The 18,696-nt window shown below is 52.5% G+C and overlaps 3 protein-coding genes across 3 annotated transcripts in view; 1 reads left to right on the top strand and 2 right to left on the bottom strand.

Moving 5' to 3' along the window:
- Nucleotides 1-3: 3 nt before the first annotated feature.
- Nucleotides 4-11,410, bottom strand: LOC120505243 (1-phosphatidylinositol 4,5-bisphosphate phosphodiesterase beta-3-like; the record flags this gene model as incomplete). Its single annotated transcript, XM_039715555.1, has 17 exons — nt 11,311-11,410; nt 10,755-10,808; nt 10,489-10,633; nt 10,162-10,250; nt 9,657-9,710; nt 9,363-9,535; nt 8,632-8,778; nt 7,379-7,536; nt 6,023-6,131; nt 5,441-5,503; nt 4,703-4,779; nt 4,169-4,265; nt 3,534-3,618; nt 2,356-2,480; nt 1,943-2,097; nt 864-1,025; nt 4-111 (listed from the first exon to the last, which is right to left on the bottom strand). Coding segments are annotated over exons 1-17 (1,896 nt in total), but the record flags the coding sequence as incomplete, so codon positions are not given.
- A 1,141-nt stretch (nt 11,411-12,551) lies between these two features.
- PPP1R14B (protein phosphatase 1 regulatory inhibitor subunit 14B) lies at nt 12,552-17,510 on the top strand (the record flags this gene model as incomplete). The annotated part of the gene is made up of 4 exons (XM_039715557.1): nt 12,552-12,737; nt 13,819-13,902; nt 16,497-16,529; nt 17,175-17,510. Coding segments are annotated over 4 exons (372 nt in total), but the record flags the coding sequence as incomplete, so codon positions are not given.
- Nucleotides 17,511-18,105: 595 nt separating this feature from the next.
- LOC120505247 (peptidyl-prolyl cis-trans isomerase FKBP2-like) overlaps nt 18,106-18,696 on the bottom strand; it is a 4,519-nt gene continuing 3,928 nt past the window's right edge. The window contains 1 exon segment of the mRNA XM_039715558.1: nt 18,106-18,391. Coding sequence (XP_039571492.1) covers nt 18,256-18,391 — 136 coding nt within the window. The 3' untranslated portion in view covers nt 18,106-18,255.

The following is an 18,696-nucleotide window of genomic DNA, read 5'->3' on the forward strand; positions in this document are numbered from 1 at the left end:
CCGTGTCTCACCTGAGCGCAGCGAGGCCACGGGCAGCACCCTCTGGCCCAGCAGCCGCCCGCCCTCCTCGTAGGCGGCCACGCGCAGGGAGGCCAGGGCGGGCAGCACCACCTGGGGGGACAGGGAGGGCACCTGGGGCACCTGGGGCACCTGGGGGCACCTGGGATACACCTGGGGGGACAGGGGAGGGCACCTGGGGCACCTGGCACACCTGGGGGCACCTGGGATACACCTGGGGGTACCTGGGGGCAGCTGGGGGGTACCTGAGCTACACCTGGGCACAGCTGGGGGTACCTGGGGGGCACCTGGGGACACCGGGGGGTACCTGGGGGTACCTGGGCACGCCCTGAGGTCCCCCAGTAACACCAGGGGCACACCTGAGCCATTTCTGCCCCCAAAATCGCCGTTTCTCACCCCAAAACCACCGGGATTTCCCCCCCCAGTCCCTCCCAGTGCCCCCCACTCCCCCCCAGTTTGTCCCAGTGTCCCCAGTGAGTCTCCACCTCATTCCCAGTGTCCCCAAAGTGTCCCCAGTCCCTCCCAGTGTCCCCAGTCCCCCCCAGTGTCATCCCCACTGCTCCCCAGTCCCTCCCAGTGTCCCCAGTTTGTCCCAGTCCCTTCCAGTTTGTTCCAATCCCCTCCCAGTTTGAACCAGTCCCTCCCAATCCCCTCCCAGTTCGTTCCAGTCCCTCCCAGTCCCTCCCAGTTTGTCCCAGTCCCCTCCCAGTCCAAACCAGTAACTCCCAGTCCCTCCCAGGCCCCTCCCAGTATAAACCAGTAACTCCCAGTCCATCCCAGTTCATCCCAGTAAGGTTCCCAGTTTGTCCCAGTCCCCCCCAGTCCCTCCCAGTCCCCCCCCGTACCTTGTGCAGCACCAGGGGCTCCTCGTCCCACACGGGGTTGAAGGGGCTGCCCTGGCACGTGCGGGTGCGGCAGCGGCGCCGCGTGTCCACGGGGAGCCCGAACACCTCGAGCTCCACGAAGAGCCCGCAGCGGCGCTCGGACAGGAACTGCCCCGACAGCACCTGGGGGCAGAAACCCCAAATCTGACCCCAAAACTGACCCCAGAACCGGAATCACCGACCCCAAAAACCCCAAAAACAAAAAAAAACCCATGGAAATACCCCAAAATCCCACAGAAATACCCCAAACCCCGCAGCGGCGCTCGGACAGGAACTGCCCCGACAGCACCTGGGGGGAGAAACCCAAAAACTGACCCAAAAACCCCAAATCTGACCCTAAACCTGAGCCCAAAACTGACCCCAAAAACCCCAAAACCCACGGGGAGCCCGAACACCTCGAGCTCCACGAAGAGCCCGCAGCGGCGCTCGGACAGGAACTGCCCCGACAGCACCTGGGGCACAAACCCCAAAACTGACCCCAAAACTGACCCCAGAACCGGAATCACCGACCCCAAAAACCCCAAAAACAAAAAAAAACCCATGGAAATACCCCAAAATCCCACAGAAATACCCCAAACCCCGCAGCGGCGCTCGGACAGGAACTGCCCCGACAGCACCTGGGGGGCACAAACCCCAAATCTGACCCCAAATCTGAGTCGCCGACCCCAAAACTTGCCCCCCCCCCAAAAAAAACCCTCCACAGAAATAGGATTTTGTGGGGATTTGTAGGATTTTTTTGGGTTTTTGTAGGATTTTGTGGATTTTTGGGGTTTCCCGGTTCCGTGTCAGTTCTGGGACAGTTCTGGGGTTCCCCAGGTGTGTTTTTGGGGTTATTTTGGGGTGTTTTTGGGGTGATTTGGGGTTATTTTGGCTCACCTGCACGCTCAGGGTGTTGGCCACGATGCCGTGTGACCCTGCGTTTGTAGGATTTTGTGGGGTTTTTGTAGGATTTTGTGGATTTTTGGGGTTTCCCGGTTCTGGATCAGTTCCAGGTCAGTTCTGGGGTTCCCCAGGTGTGCCCAGGTGTGTTTTGGGCTCACCTGCACGCTGAGGGTGTTGGCCACGATGCCGTCCAGCCGCCCCTCGGCGAAGGGGTCGAAGGCTTTGTCCGGGCGCCGCAGCGGCTCCGGCTTGAGCAGGAACCCCGAGGAGGCGTTGGCCTCGAAGAGCCCCAGGTTCAGCTGCAGGGGCACGTCTGGGGCAGGTGGGACAGGTGGGATGGGACAGGTGGGACAGGTGTATCCCAGGCCCCCAGGTGCCCCCCAGGTACCCCCAGGTGCCCCCCAGGTGCCCAGGTGCCCCCAGGTACCCCCAGGTGTATCTCAGGTGTATCCCAGGCCCCCAGGTACCCCCAGGTACCCCCAGGTGCCCCCCAGGTGCCCAGGTGTATCCCAGGTGTCCCCAGGTGTATCTCAGGTGTATCTCAGGTGCCCCCAGGTGCCCCGGTGCCCACCCAGGCTCTGGAAGTTGAGCGCTGCCATCTGCACGCCGGCGTTCCAGAAGAGCTGCGGGTGGAAGTTGGAGGAGTCCACGCGCGTCCCCTTGGGGTACACCCGGCTCAGCTGACGCTTGTTGTACCTGGGCTGGGGTCAAGGGCACACCTGGCCACACCTGGGCACCCCCAAATCCATCCCAAAATACACCTGGGAACGCCCAAAACCCCCCAAACCCCAAAAAACAACCCCCAAAACCCCAAAAACCACCCCAAAACCCATCCCAGCCCCAGCCCTTGGGGTACACCCGGCTCAGCTGGCGCTTGTTGTACCTGGGCTGGGGTCAAGGGCACACCTGGCCACACCTGGGCACACCTGGGCACCCCAAAAACCCAAAAAGCCAAAAAAAACCACCCCAAAACCACTCCAAAACTCATCCAGAAACTCCCAAATCCACCTGGGAACCCCAAAAACTCGAGAACCCACCCAAAACCCACCCAGAAACCCAAATCCTCCTAAACTGAGCCCAAAATCCCCCCCCAACCCCCCAAAAAGACCCAAAATGCCCCAAAAAGCCCTAAAAAGTCCCATTTTGGAGCCATTTTTGGGGCTGTTTTGGGGCCATTTTTGGATCCATTTTGGATCCATTTTTGGGCTATTTTGGGCCATTTTAAGCCGTTTTTACCCCCAACCCCCCAAAAAGCCCCAAAAAGCCCCAAAATGCCCCAAAAAGTCCCATTTTGGAGCCATTTTTGGGGCTGTTTTGGGGCCATTTTTGGATCCATTTTGGATCCATTTTTGGGCTATTTTGGGCCATTTTGAGCCATTTTTGGGCCAGTTTGGGGCCATTTTTGGGCCGTTTTGGGGCCATTTTTGGGCCGTTTTGGGGCCATTTTTGGATCCATTTTGGATCCATTTTTGGGCTATTTTGGGCCATTTTAAGCCGTTTTTGGGGCTGGTTTTGGGCCGTTTTTGGGCCATTTTGGGGCCATTTTTGGGCTGGTTTTAGGTAATTTTGGGCCATTTTTAGGCTGTCTTTTGGGCTGGTTTTGGGGCATTTTTGGGCTGTTTCTGGAGCCATTTTTGGGCCAGTTTTGGGCTATTTTGGGCCGTTTTTGGGCCGGTTTTGGGCTATTTTGAGCCATTTTTGGGCCGGTTTTGGGGCTATTTTGGGCCATTTGGGGCCGGTTTTGGATACTCGACGAACTCGAGGGGGCTCTTGGTGAGCTGCTCCAGCCCCTTGGTCTCCACGAACGACGACATCTCGAAGCTCCTGTTGCGCTCTGGGGGCCCCAAAATCCCCCAAATTCACCCCAAAAACCCAGATCCGCTCAGGACTGAGCCCAGAGCCCCAACCCCCCCCCAAAATTAACCCAAAAGACCCCCAAAATCAGCCCCCAAACCACCCAAATCCACCCAAATCAACCTTAAACCCCAAATCCACCCAAAATTAACCCCAAACCCACCCAAAATAAACCCAAATCCACAAATCCATCCAAAATTCACCCCAAACCCAGATCCGCTAAATCCACCCAAATTAACCCCAAATCCACCCAAAATTAACCCCAAACCCACCCAAAATAAACCCAAATCCACAAATCCATCCAAAATTCACCCCAAATCAACCCAAAACTAACCCAAAATCAATCCCAGGACTCCTAAAACTCCCAAATTTCACCTCCCAATCCTCCCTGGACCCCAAATCCGCCCAAAATTCCCCCCAGATGGCCCCAAATCCGCCCAAAATTCCCCCAAAGTGCCCCAAATTCCCCCAAAGTGCCCCAAATCCCCCAAATTCCCCCGAATTGCCCCAAATGCCCCCAATTCTCTCACTCTGGGCTGTCTGGAAGGATCTGAACTTGACGGGCTCCACGTAGGTGACCAGGCTGGACATGGCCTCGGTGGCCGTCACCTCGCTGCCCGCCGTGCCCTGCCCCATCACAAATTGGGCACCCCAGAACACCAAAACCCCAAAAAACCCCCCCAAAAAACAAAAAAAAAACCCCAAAACCCCAAAAACGCACAGCCAGGAACAGCAAAAACACCAAAACCCAAAAAAAACCCCAAAAAACCCCAAAACACGCAGACCCAGCAACACCCAAAAGCCCAAAATCCCAAATTGGGGCACCCCAAAACCCAAAAATGCACAGCCAGGAACACCAAAACCCCCCCAAAACCCCAAAACGCTGACCCAGGAACCCCAAAAACCCCAAAATCCCAAACTGGAGCACCCCAAAACCCCAAAAAAACCCAAAACCCCAAAAAACCCTAAAAACGCTGACCCAGGAACCCCAAAAACCCCAAGAATGCACAGCCAGGACCCCCAAAATCCCCCAAACCCCCCCGGGGACCCCAAAGCCCCCAAACCTCGTCGGTCGTCGGCTTCTTCATCTCCTGGGGCTGCTCCTCCTCCTCCTCCTCCTCCTCACTGTCGGCCTCGCGCTCTGGGGGACCCCAAAGTCACCCCAAACATCCCAAAATCACCCAAAACCACCCCAAAATCACAAAAAACCACCCCAAATCACCCCAGTGACCCCAAAATCAGCCCAAAATCTCAAAAAAACACCCAAACCCACCCCAAAATCAGCCCAACAACCTCAAAACATCCAAAATCACCCCAAAACCATTCCAAAATCACCCCCAAGACCCAGAATCACCCCAGAATAATCCTGAGAACCCAAAAAAACCTAAAAAACCCCAAAAAAACCCCCAAAAAAATCCACCCCAAAATCAGCCCAACGACCTCAAAACATCCAAAATCACCCCAAAACCACCCCGAAGACCCCAAAATCACCCCAAAACCATTCCAAAATCACCCCCAAGACCCAGAATCACCCCAGAATAATCCTGAGAACCCAAAAAAACCTAAAAAACCCCAAAAACCCCTCCAAAAACCCAAAACCCCCCCAAAACCCACAAAACCCCCCAAAAAACAAAACAGAACAATCCCCCCAAAAAGCCCCCAAAGCCCCAAATCCTCCCCAAAAAAAAAACCCTAAAAAAAAAAACCCCAAAAAAACCCCAAAATTCCCCCAAATCCTGAAAAAGCCCAAAAATCCCCAAAACCACTAAAAGCCCCCAAAAGCCCCAAAGTCCCCGACTCACCGGGGGCTCTCCGGGGCGGCGCCCCCCGCTCGTCCCCGTTGGGGACCCCGACCTCGGGGGGGCCTGGGGGGCACGGGGGGTCAGGGAGGGAATTTTGGGTGGGTTTGGGGGATTTTGGGTACTTCAGGGTGGTTTTGGGGTGTTTTGGGTTTTTTGGGGTATTTCAGTGTGTTTTTAGGGTGTTTTTAGGGTGTTTTGGGGTGTTTTTAAGGTGTTTCTGGGGTATTTTGGGTGGATTTTGGGGTGGATTTGGGGTGGATTTGGGGTATTTGGGGTTTTTCGGGTTTTTTTGGGGTATTTCAGTGTGGGTTTAGGGTGTTTTGGGGTGGATTTGGGGTATTTTGGGATATTTCGGGGTGGATTTGGGGTGGATTTGGGACATTTTGGGGTGGATTTGGGATATTTTGGGATATTTTGGGGTGTTTCTGGGTTATTTCGGGTGGATTTGGGATGGATTTGGGATATTTTGGGGTATTTTGGGGTGGATTTGGGGTATTTCAGGGTGGATTTGGGGTGGATTTGGGATATTTTTGGATATTTTGGGGTGTTTGGGGTGTTTGGGGTGGTTGGGGTTGGGGTTACCGCTGGCTTTGGGGCGGGCCGGGGCCCCCCCCGGGCGCCGTTTCTTGTTCTTGATGAGGATCCGGCCCAGCAGCTCCTGGGGGCTGGGCAGGGGCACGCCGGGCTCCAGCTGTGCCAAAAGCCCCAAAATCAGCCCAAAATCAGCCCAAAAATCACCCTGAAATCACCCCAAAACCCCTGGCTCCAGCTGTGCCAAAAACCCCAAAAACTCACCCCAAAAATCAATCCAAAATCACCCCAAAATCACCCCAAAATCACCCCAAAATCACCCCAAAGTCACCCCAAAATCACCCCAAGAAACCGACCCCAAAACCACTCAGGGACCTCAACAAACCCAGAATGGACCCCAAAACCGACCCCAAAACCCCAGAAACCACACAGGGACCCCAACAAACCCCAAAACCGACCCCAAAACCACTCAGGGACCCCAAAAAACACACAGGGACCCCAAAAACCCAGAACTGACCCCAAAACCGACCCCAAAACCACTCAGGGACCCCAAAACCACCCAGGGACCCCAAAAACCCAGAATGGACCCCAAAACCGACCCCAAAACCCCAGAAACCACCCAGGGACCCCAAAAAACATACAGGGACCCCAAAAAACCCAAAATGGACCCCAAAACCCCAAAAACCACTCAGGGACCCCAAAAAAGCCCAAATCCCAGACCTCGGTGAACACAGCTGTGGGGTTTTAGGGGATTTTGGGGCAGATTTTGGGGCAGTTTTCTGGCAGGTGTCAGGGCAGTTTTGGGGCAGTTCTGGGATGGATTTTGGGGCAGTTTTTGGGCTGGTTTCGGGGTGGATTTTGGGTTGGTTTTCAGGCTGGTTTCAGGGTGGTTTTGGGGCAGTTCCAGGCTGTATTTTGGGGCGGATTTCAGGTTTTTGGTCACCTTGAAGGGCACCTCGGTGGTCATGGTGAAGCCGTCACTGGGGGGTTTTGGGGCAGTTTTGGGGCAGTTTTTGGGGCGGATTTTGGGCTGTGGGGCAGTTTTCGGGCTGGTTTCGGGGCAGTTTTGGGGGGATTTTGGGGCAGATTTTGGGGTGTATTTCAGGGTATTTTGGTCACCTTGAAGGGCCCCTCGGTGGTCATGGTGAAGCCGTGGCTCTGAGGTTTTGGGGCAGTTCCAGGCTGTATTTTGGGGCGGATTTCAGGTTTTTGGTCACCTTGAAGGGCACCTCGGTGGTCATGGTGAAGCCGTGGCTCTGAGGTTTTGGGGCAGTTTTGGGGTGGATTTTGGGCTGGTTTCGGGGCAGTTTTCGGGCAGGTTTCAGGGTGGTTTCGGGGCAGTTCTGGGGCAGTTCTGGGGTGTATTTTGGTGCAGTTTTGGGGTGTATTTCAGGTTATTTTGGTCACCTTGAAGGGCACCTCGGTGGTCATGGTGAAGCCGTGCGTCACCAGCGGCTCCTCCTCGGGGGGCCGGCCCTGCCAGCAGTCCAGCTCCACGCAGCGGCAGCCGCTGAGCAGCACCTGCCGGTACATCTCGGCTGAGGAGAGCCCCGTCAGCTGGCCCGCTGGGAAAAGGGACAAAAAGAATTTAAAAAATCAGATTTGGGATGCTGGAAATAGAGAAAACCCCGAAAAACCCGCAAAAAACCCCAAAAAACCCGCAAAAAACCCCCAAAAAATCACCCATCTCGGCTGAGGAGAGCCCTGTCAGCTGGCCCGCTGGGGAAAAGGGGAAAAAAGGGAAAAAAGAAGTAAAAAAATCACAATTCGGGTGGTGGAAATGGAGAAAATCCTGAAAAACCCGCAAAAAACCCAAAAAACCTGCAAAAACCCCCAAAAAATCACCCATCTCTGCTGAGGAGAGCCCCGTCAGCTGGCCCGCTGAAAAAAGGGAAAAAAGGGACAAAAAGGGTTTAATAAATCAGATTTGGGATGGTGGAAATACAGAAAACCCAAAAAAAACCGCAAAAAACCCCAAAAATCCCCTCAGCAATGGCAGAAATAAAAGGGTTTGGGGTTTTTGGGGTTTTGGGGTTTCTCGGGGGGTGTTTTGGGGTCCCTGTCAGGTGGGTGCTGAGGGAGGAGCCGGGGCAGGCTTGAGGTGCAGTTTTTGGGGTTTTTTTCCTTTTTTTTGGGTTTTTTGAGTTTTTTGGGGGTTTTTTTTTTCATTCGGGTTTTTTTTTGGGGTGAATTTTCAGGGTTTTGGGGTTTTTTGAGGTACCTGTCAGGTAGGTGCTGTGGGAGCAGCTGGGGCAGGTTTAGGGTGCAGTTTTTGGGGTTTTTTTCAGGTTTTTTGGGGTTTTTTGAGGTTTTGTGGGGGATTTTTGGGTTTTTTGAGTTTTTTGGGGGTTTTTTTTTTCATTCGGGTTTTTTTTTGGGGTGAATTTTCAGGGTTTTGGGGTTTTTTGAGGTACCTGTCAGGTAGGTGCTGTGGGAGCAGCTGGGGCAGGTTTAGGGTGCAGTTTTTGGGGTTTTTTTCAGGTTTTTTGGGGTTTTTTGAGGTTTTGTGGGGGATTTTTGGGTTTTTTGGGGTTTTTTTGCGGTTTTTCCATCCGGGATTTTTTTTGGGGTGGATATTCAGTTTTTTGGGGTTTTTTGGGGTTTTTTCCATTCGGGTTTTTTTTTGGGGTGGATTTTCAGGATTTGGGGTTTTGGGGCACCTGTCAGGTAGGTGTTGTGCGAGGAGTTGATGAAGTAGCTGCACAGGGGCTGGCTCATGTCCTGGTGCAGCCCCAGCGTCTCGGGGGGGACGATCCCGTTCTCGTCCCCGCCCAGGTAGCGGCAGAAGCCCTCCAGGGACAGCTGGCCTGGCCCAAAAACCCCAAAATCAGCCCAAAATACAGCCCAAAATCCCCACAAAATACAGCCCAAAATAACCCCAAAATCCACCCCAAAAACCCCTCCAGGGACAGCTGGCCTGGCCCAAAAACCCCAAAATCAGCCCAAAATACAGCCCAAAATCAACCCAAAATCATCACAAAATCAGCCCAAAATTACCCCCAAATACACCCTAAAATCACCACAAAATACAGCCCAAAATCACCACAAAATACAGCCCAAAATAACCCCAAAATCCACCCCAAAAACCCCTCCAGGGACAGCTGGCCTGGCCCAAAAACCCCAAAATCAGCCCAAAATTACCCCCAAATACACCCTAAAATCACCACAAAATACAGCCCAAAATCATCACAAAATACACCCTAAAATCAGCCCAAAATCACTCACAAAATACAGCCCAAAAACCCCTCCAGGGACAGCTGGCCTGGCCCAAAAACAGCAGAAATCACCCCAAATCACCCCAAACCCACCCAAAATCACCCCAAACCACCCCAAACCACCCCAAATAACCCCAAATGTCCCAAAATGCCCGGATTTCACCCCAAACCCGTACCCCGTTCCCTGAAGGTCCTGTTTGGTTCGTAGCGGTCGATGAGGGCCCGCGGGGCCCAGCTGATTTGGGGGCGATTTTGGGGTTCTTGGGAGCCCACCCTGCCGCAGCCCAGCCCGCACGACTCCAGCGCCGTCTCCGCCCTTTTCTTGTCGGCCGAGAACATTTTCAGGATGCTGCCAAAAAACCCCAAAATTTCGGGATGGGGCCCCCCAAATTCGGGGATCTGGGGTCCCCAAGATTTGGGGGATTTGGTTTTGGGGAAAAAAATCCCCAAAATTTTGGGGGTTCTCTCACTTCTTGACCGGGATCCGCCCGTCCGGGTTCAGCTGCAGCGTCAGCTTCGTGTGCCTGGCATGGGGAATTTTGGGGGGATTTGGGGAATTTTGGGGGATTTTGGGGGATTTTGGAGGAATTTGGGGGAATTTGGGGATTTGGGGTGGGTTTGGGGGAGTTTTGGGCATTTGGGATGGTTGGGTTTTGGGGTTTTTGGGACATTTTGGGGGTGATTTCTGGGAAGATTTGGAGATGATTTGAGGGAATTTTTGAGGTCATTTTGGGGGAATTTGGGAGGGATTTAAGGAGAATTCAGGGGCGATTTTAGGGAATTTTTGGGGAGATTTTTGGGGTGATCATGGGGAGGATTTTGAGTGGATTTTGGGGGAATTTGGGAAAGATTTCAAGGAAGATTCGGGGGGGGATTTTAGGGAATGTTTGGAGTGATTTTGAGCTGGTTTTGGGGTTGATTTTAGGGTGATTTTGGGGTGATTTTGGGGCGATTTTGGGATTTTGGGGCACCCACGCCTTCCTGAGCAGCGTGTTCCACGACGCGTTCCGGGCCAGGATGTTCGTGGCCAGCTTGAACAGCTCCTCTGCCCACACCTGCCACGGCTGCATTGGGGACCCAGAACCCCCCAAAAGCCCCCAAAAAACCCCAAAACCCCTCCCAAAACCCCCTCAAAATCTCTCCCAAAACCTCCTCAAAATTCCTCCAAAACCCCCTCAAAATCCCCCCAATTTCGGGGTGATTTTTGGGGTGATTTCGGGGTGATTTTTGGGGTGATTTCGGGGTGATTTTTGGGGTGATTTCGGGGTGATTTTTGGGGTGATTTCAGGGTGATTTCGGGGCGATTTCGGGGTGATTTTTGGGGTGATTTCGGGTGATTTGGGGGCGATTTTGGGGTTCTTGGGAGCCCACCCTGCCGCAGCCCAGCCCGCACGACTCCAGCGCCGTCTCCGCCCTTTTCTTGTCGGCCGAGAACATTTTCAGGATGCTGCCAAAAAACCCCAAAATTTCGGGATGGGGCCCCCCAAATTCGGGGATCTGGGGTCCCCAAGATTTGGGGGATTTGGTTTTGGGGAAAAAAATCCCCAAAATTTTTGGGGTTCTCTCACTTCTTGACCGGGATCCGCCCGTCCGGGTTCAGCTGCAGCGTCAGCTTCGTGTGCCTGGCAGGGAATTGGGGAATTTGGGGGGATTTTGGGGGATTTTGGGGAATTTGGGGAATTGGGGAATTTTGGGGAATTTTGGGGGAATTGGGGAATTGGGGGAATTTTGGGATTTGGGGTGGGTTTGGGGGAGTTCTGGGGATTTGGGGCGTTTGGGATGTTTGGGTTTTGGGGTTTTTGGGACATTTTGGGGGTGATTTCTGGGAAGATTTGGAGATGATTTGAGGGAATTTTTGAGGTCATTTTGGGGAGATTTTGGGGGAATTTGGGAGGGATTTAAGGAGAATTCAGGGGTGATTTTAGGGAATTTTTGGGGAGATTTTTTGGGGTGATCATGGGGAGGATTTTGAGTGGATTTTGGGGGAATTTGGGAAAGATTTCAAGGAAGATTCGGGGGGGGATTTTAGGGAATGTTTGGAGTGATTTTGAGCTGGTTTTGGGGTTGATTTTAGGGTGATTTTGGGGTGATTTTGGGGCGATTTTGGGATTTTGGGGCACCCACGCCTTCCTGAGCAGCGTGTTCCACGACGCGTTCCGGGCCAGGATGTTCGTGGCCAGCTTGAACAGCTCCTCTGCCCACACCTGCCACGGCTGCATTGGGGACCCAGAACCCCCCAAAAGCCCCCAAAAAACCCCAAAACCCCTCCCAAAACCCCCTCAAAATCTCTCCCAAAACCTCCTCAAAATTCCTCCAAAACCCCCTCAAAATCCCCCCAAAATCAACCGGGGGAATTTGGGTGAATTTGGGGCCGTTTGGGGAATTCCGGGGGGGTTTGGGATTGTTTGGGGGAATTTTGGAGGAATTTTGGGGAATTTTGGAGGAATTTTGGGGGGATTTGGGGCAATTTGGGGTCACGGCAGGGAAATTTTGGGGTCATTTTTTGGGGTCTCTCCGGGGTCATTTGGGGCCGTTTTTGGGGCACTTTGGGGGGGTTTTGGGGAACTTTTGGGGTCCCTTAAAAGCCACTTTTGGGGCACTTTTGGGGACATTTTTGGGGTCACTCTCGGGGACATTTTTGGGGCAGTTTTGGGGCACTTTGGGGTGATTTTGGGGCACTTTTGGGGTCACTTCGGGGTCATTTTCTGGGTGGTTTTGGGAACATTTTTGGGGCGGTTTTGGGGTCACTTTTGGGGCGGTTTCAGAGTAATTTTGGGGTGATTTCAGGGTAATTTTGGGACCATTTTTGGGGCACTTTGGGGATTGCTTTCAGGGTATTTTGGGGTGATTTCGGGGTGGTCTCGGGCTGATTTCGGGGTGGTTTTGGGGTCAGTTTTGGGGTGATTTTGGGGTGGTCTCGGGCTGATTTCGGGGTCCCTTTCGGGGTCTCACCGCGCTGGGCCCCGTCCAGTAGAGGAAGAATCCGTCGGGGTCGACCCTCAGCGTCACCGGGGTGTGGCTGGGGGGGTCCTGGGGGGGCCAAAAACCTCCTGAGCCCCGGGTAATTTTGGGACCATTTTTGGGGCACTTTGGGGATTGATTTCAGGGTATTTTGGGGGTGATTTCGGGGTGGTTTTGGGGTCAGTTTTGGGGTGATTTTGGGGTGGTCTCGGGCTGATTTCGGGGTCCCTTTCGGGGTCTCACCGCGCTGGGCCCCGTCCAGTAGAGGAAGAATCCGTCGGGGTCGACCCTCAGCGTCACCGGGGTGTGGCTGGGGGGGTCCTGGGGGGCCAAAAACCTCCTGAGCCCCCAAAAAACCCCCCAAAACCCCCAACCCCCCCAAAATCCCTCCAAAAACCAAAATATCCCCCAAGGGTCCGGCCCCCGGGCCCCGCGTCTGCTTCGCCCCCGCGGCGGCGGCGGCGGCGGAGGAGGGCCCGGGGCGGGGCCGCGGGAAGGTCACGGTGCGCTACGACCGCAGGGAGCTCCGCAAGCGGCTGCACCTCGAGGAGTGGATCCTGGCGCAGCTGACCGCGCTCTACGACTGCCGGGAACCGGGAGCGGCACCGGGGAACGGGGAACCGGGAACGGGGAACCGGGACCGGGAGCGGGAACGGGGAACGGGAACGGGGATGGGGAACGGGACCGGGAATGGGAATGGGGAACCGGGAACCGGGAACGGGACACGGGGAACCGGGGAACCGGGACTGGGAACGGGACCGGGAATGGGAATGGGAACGGGACACGGGAACCGAGGAACCGGGAACGGGAATGGGAACGGGAATGGGAACGGGAACCGGGGACAGGGAATGGGAATGGGAAATGGGATCGGCAATGGGAACGGGAATGGGGAACCAGGAACGGGACCGGGAACGGGGATGGCAACACGGGAATAGGAACCGGGAACGGGAATGGGAATGGGGAACCGGGACCGGGAACGGGAACGGGAACGGCACCGGGGAACCGGGAAATGAGGAACTGGGAACCGGGGATACGGGGAACGGGGATGGGGAACCAGGAACGGGACTGGGAACGGGGATGGCAACACGGGAATAGGAACCGGGAACGGGAATGGGAGTGGAACGGGAATGGGATCAGGATCGGGACCGGGACCGGGGATTCAGAGGGGAACGGGAGCTGGGAGACTGGGACCAGCACTGGGAACGGGGATGGGAACGGGAAAGGGACCCCAAAATCGTCCCAAAGCAACGGCAAGAATGGCCCAAAAATCAGCCCAAAGCCTCCTCAAAAATCACCTGGAACTGCTCCCAAATCACCCCAAAAATCTGCTCCGAAGTCACCCCAAAATCGCCCCTAAATCTCCTCCAAATCACCTCAAAAATCAGCCACAAAATCAACTCAAAACTGCCCAAAATCGCCTCAAAACCTTCCCCAAAACCGTCTCAAAAATCACCTGAAATTCATCCCAAAATTACCCCCAAATCACCTTGAAATTCCCCCAAAATCACCTCAAAAATCAGCCCCCAAATCACCCAAATTCACCCCAAATCAATCCCAAAACTTTCCCAGGGGCCCCTGAGCCCCCCCAACCCCGGACCCCCCGATCCCCTCTGCGGGACCCCTCCCCAATTTGGGGTCCCTGCCCTGATTTGGGGTCCCCATGGGGGGCAGGAGGAGGAGATCCCCGAGCTGGAGATCGACGTGGACGAGCTGCTGGACATGGAGAGCGACGGCGCCCGCAGCGCCCGCGTGCAGGTGGGAACGGGGAAAAGGGGGAAAAATGGGAAAAAACTGCAAAAAACAGACAAAAATGGGCAAAACTGGGAAAAAACGGGCAACGGTGGGGAGGAAACTGACAAAAATGGGCAAAACCCCAGGGAAAAACAGGCAGAAATGGGGAAAAACGGACAGAAATGAGAAAAAATGGTGAAAATGGACAAAAATGGGCAAAAAATGGACAAAAAATGGACAGAAATGGAAAAAAATGGGGAAAAAACAGACAAAAACTGGGCACAACATGGACAGAAATAAGAAAAAATGGGCAAAAAATGGACAGAAATGGGCAGAAAATGGAGAGAAATGGATAAAAAATGGACAGAAATGGGCAGAAAATGGAGAGAAATGGATAAAAAATGGACAGAAATGGGCAAAAATGGGGAAAAAATGGACAAAGACCAGGCACAGCATGGACAGAAATGGGAAAAAACGACCAAAAATGGGCAAAACCCCAGGGGAAAACGGGCAGAAATGGGGGAAAACGGACAGAAATGGACAAAAAATGGACAGAAATGGAAAAAAATGGGGAAAAAACGGACAAAAATGGGCAAAACACGGACAGAAATGAGAAAAAATGGGGAAAAATGGGACAAATATGGGGAAAAATGGGAAAAAACGGACAGAAATGGACAAAAATGGGGAAAAAATGGACAAAAATGGGCAAAAAACTGGCAGAAATAGGCAAAAATGGGGAAAGATTGGAGAAAGACCAGGCACAACATTGACAGAAATGGGCAAAAACGACCAAAAATGGGCAAAAAATGGACAGAAATGGGAGAAATGGGCAAAAATTGCCAAAATCATCCCAAAATTGCCCCAAAAGCACTGAAACCACCCTGAAACAACCCAAACCAGACAAAACCAGCCAAAATCGTCGTAAAATCCTCCTGAAATGGCCAAAAATGGTCAAAACCAGTCAAAATAACCCCAAAGTCATCCTGAAATGGCCAAAAACAGACAAAAATCACCCCAAATCATCCCCAAAACCACTGAAACCACCCCAAAACCACCCTGAAACTGCCAAAACCAGCCAAAACCACCCCAAAATCGTCCTAAAATCACTGAAAACCACTGAAACCACCCGAAACCACCCCAAAACCACCCGAAATAACCCCAAAATAATTTCAAAACCCACCTGAAACCACGTGAAATAACCCCAAAACCACCGGAAGCCACCCGAAAACCACGGAAACCACCCAAAATCAGCCTCAAAATCTGGCAAAAGGACCCAAAATCACCCTAAGGAACCCCGAAACCCCCTGAAATAACCCCAAAATCATCCCAAAATTATCCCAAAACCACCAGAAATCACCCAAAATCACCTGAAATAACCCCACCACCACTGAAACCACCCCAAATCACCCCGAAACCTCCCCAAAATCATCCCAAATATCCCAAAAACAACCCCAAAAATCAGCACCAACCCCCTGCAAAATCTGTCCCCAAATCCCCCAAAAATCCCCCCAAAAATGGACCCCAAAATCCCTTGGGGTCCCTCCCAGGAACAGCCCCGAAAAATGGGAAAAAACGGAAAAAAATGGACAAAAATGGGGAAAAAATGGACAAAAATGGGCAAAGATTGACAGGAATGAGTAAAAACGGGAAAAATGGACAAAAATGGGCAAAAAACTGACAGAAATAGGCAAAAATGGGGAAAGATTGGAGAAAGACCAGGCACAACATTGACAGAAATGGGCAAAAACGACCAAAAATGGGCAAAAAATGGACAGAAATGGGAAAAATGGGCAAAAATTGCCAAAATCATCCCAAAATTGCCCCAAAAGCACTGAAACCACCCTGAAACAACCCAAACCAGACAAAACCAGCCAAAATCGTCGTAAAATCCTCCTGAAATGGCCAAAAATGGTCAAAACCAGTCAAAATAACCCCAAAGTCATCCTGAAATGGCCAAAAACAGACAAAAATCACCCCAAATCATCCCCAAAACCACCCTGAAACTGCCAAAACCAGCCAAAATCACCCCAAAACCAGCCAAAATCACCCCAAAATCGTCCTAAAATCACTGAATGAAACCACCCCAAAACCACCCTGAAACTGCCAAAACCAGCCAAAACCACCCCAAAATCGTCCTAAAATCACTGAAAACCACTGAAACCACCCGAAACCACCTCAAAACCACCCGAAATAACCCCAAAATAATTTCAAAACCCACCTGAAACCACGTGAAATAACGCCGAAACCACCCCAAATCACCCCGAAACCTCCCCAAAATCACCCCAAATATCCCCAAAACAACCCCAAAAATCAGCACCAACCCCCTGCAAAATCCGTCCCCAAATCCCCCAAAAATCCCCCCAAAAATGGACCCCAAAATCCCTTGGGGTCCCTCCCAGGAACAGCCCCAAAAATCCCCTAAAATGCCCCAAAAATCCCCTAAAATGCCCCCAAAATCCCCTAAAATGCCCCAAAAATCCCCCCAAAATCCCCTAAAATGCCCCAAATCCCCCCAAATTCCGGCCGTGGCTGTGGGGGAGGGGCCTGGGGGGGGTTTCAGGGACCCCAAATTTTGGGGGGCCCCAAATGGTGACCCCCAAATCCTCCCCTCCCCCCAGGAGATCCTCGTTGACTGTTACAAACCCACCGAGGTGAGGGGTTGGGGGGTTTGGGCATTTTACAGAATTTGGGGAGATTTGGGGGGGCTTTGGGGGATTTTGGGGAATTCTGGGGAATTTACAGAATTTGGGGGGATTTTGGGGGGATTTGAGGGGATTTTGGGGAATTTTAGGGATTTTTGGGACATTATGGAGGGATTTTGGGGGCATTTTAGGGGATTTTGGGGGCATTTTAGGAAATTTTGGGGCATTTTGGGTCCCTTTTTTGGGTTGGGGGGGTCTCATTTTTGGGAGGGATTTGGGGGAATTTTGGGGAATTTTTAGGGGGGATTTTTAAGATTTTGGGGAGGGTTTTTGGGGGGAATTTTGGGGATTTTTGGGAGGGAATTTGGGGAGGTTTTGGGGAGGGGGGAGAGGATTTTTCCAAGGGATTTTCAGGGAATTTTTGGGGGGGATTTTTAGGATTTTGGGGAGGGTTTTTGGGGGGAATTTTGGGGATTTTTGGGAGGGAATTTGGGGAGGTTTTGGGGAGGGGGGAGAGGATTTTTCCAAGGGATTTTCAGGGAATTTTTGGGGAATTTTGGGGCGATTTCGGGGGTGGATTTTATCCTGGGGGGTTTCAGGGACCCCCGAAGGATTTTGGGGTCCCCCTGACCCCCCTTTTCCCCTCCCCCCCAGGCGTTCGTGGGGGATCTCCTGGAGAAAATCCGGGGGATGCAGAAACTCAACACCCCCCAGAAGAAATGACCCCAAAACTGGGGGAAACCCCCCAAAGTCCAGGGGGACCCCCCAGCCGCACCCCCGCCCCAATTTCGGGGGGACTCCCCCATTTTTGGGGTCCCCCCCTGCAGAGATAATCACTCCCCCCCTCCCCCACTGGTTTTGGGGGGTCCTGGGAGGGATTTTGGGGGGAATTTGGGGGTTTGGGGTTTTTTTTTTTTAGTTTTTTTTAAATTCCGGGGGGTTGGGGTTGTTTTTATATGGGTTTAATAAAAGCAGCTTTGACATTTTCGGGCTCGGCCTCTTTTGGTTCTTTCGATATTTAAAAAAAAAAATCAGTCCTAAATCTCCCCCAAAATGTCCCCCAAATTATCCCAAAATCTCCCCGAAATTACCCAAAAATCACCCTTAAATTCACCCCAAAATTACCTCAAAATCACACAAAATTCACCCCAAAGTTGCCCCAAAAATCACCCCGAATTTACCCCAAAAATCGCTATTAAATTCACCTCAAAAGTACCCAAAAGTCACCTTGAATCCCCCCAAAAATCACCTTAAATTCACCTCCAAATTATCCCAGAATCGCCCTTAAATTCACCCCGAAATCACCCCAAAATTACCTCCAAATCCCCCCAAACTCACCTCGAAATCATCCCAGAAATTGCCCATAAATTCACCTCAAAATTACCCCAAATTTACACAAAAATCACCCCAAAGTTACCCCAAAAATCCTCCCCCAAATCACCCCAAAATTACCTCAAAATCACCCCAAAATTACCTCAAAATCCCCCCAAAAATCACCCCCAAATCACCCCAAAAATCGCCGTTAAATTCCCCCCAAAATGACCCAGAATCCCCCAAAAAACAAAACCAAGCCTGGCAGCAGAACTTTGGTTTAACCCTTTATTGACCCCAACATTTGGGGCTCCCCCTCCCCCCCCAAAACCTCGTGGGGACCCCAAAATGTGGGGCTGGGAAGGGGGGAGGGGCTGGGGGGAATTCGGGGGAATTTGGGGGAATTTGGGGCTTTTGGGGCCCCCTAAAGCTCCGGGCGCCGCTCGATCTTCAGCAGCTCCACCTCGAAAATCAGCACGGCCCCCCCTGGACACGGGGTCAGCACCCCAGGACCACCCAGAAACACCCCAAAATCACCACAAAATACCCCAAAATCACCCCGAAATCATCCCCAGAAATCACCCTTCAATTACCCAAAAATCCCCCCAAAATCACCACAAAATACCCCCAAAATCCCCCCAAAATCCCCCCAAAAATCACCTCAAAATTATCCAAAAATCATCCCAAAATTACCCCAAAATCCCCCCGAAATCACCCCAATATTATCCCAAAATAACCCCAAAATCACCATAAAAATCACCTTGAAATTATCCCCAAAATGCCCCCAAAAATTACCTCAAAATTACCCCAAAAAACCCCAAAAACCACCCCAAAATTACCCCAAAAAATCACCCCGAAATCACCC

This window comes from Passer montanus, unplaced genomic scaffold (assembly GCF_014805655.1).
Source record: "Passer montanus isolate IOZ18808 unplaced genomic scaffold, ASM1480565v1 scaffold338, whole genome shotgun sequence".
Taxonomy (NCBI): domain Eukaryota; kingdom Metazoa; phylum Chordata; class Aves; order Passeriformes; family Passeridae; genus Passer; species Passer montanus.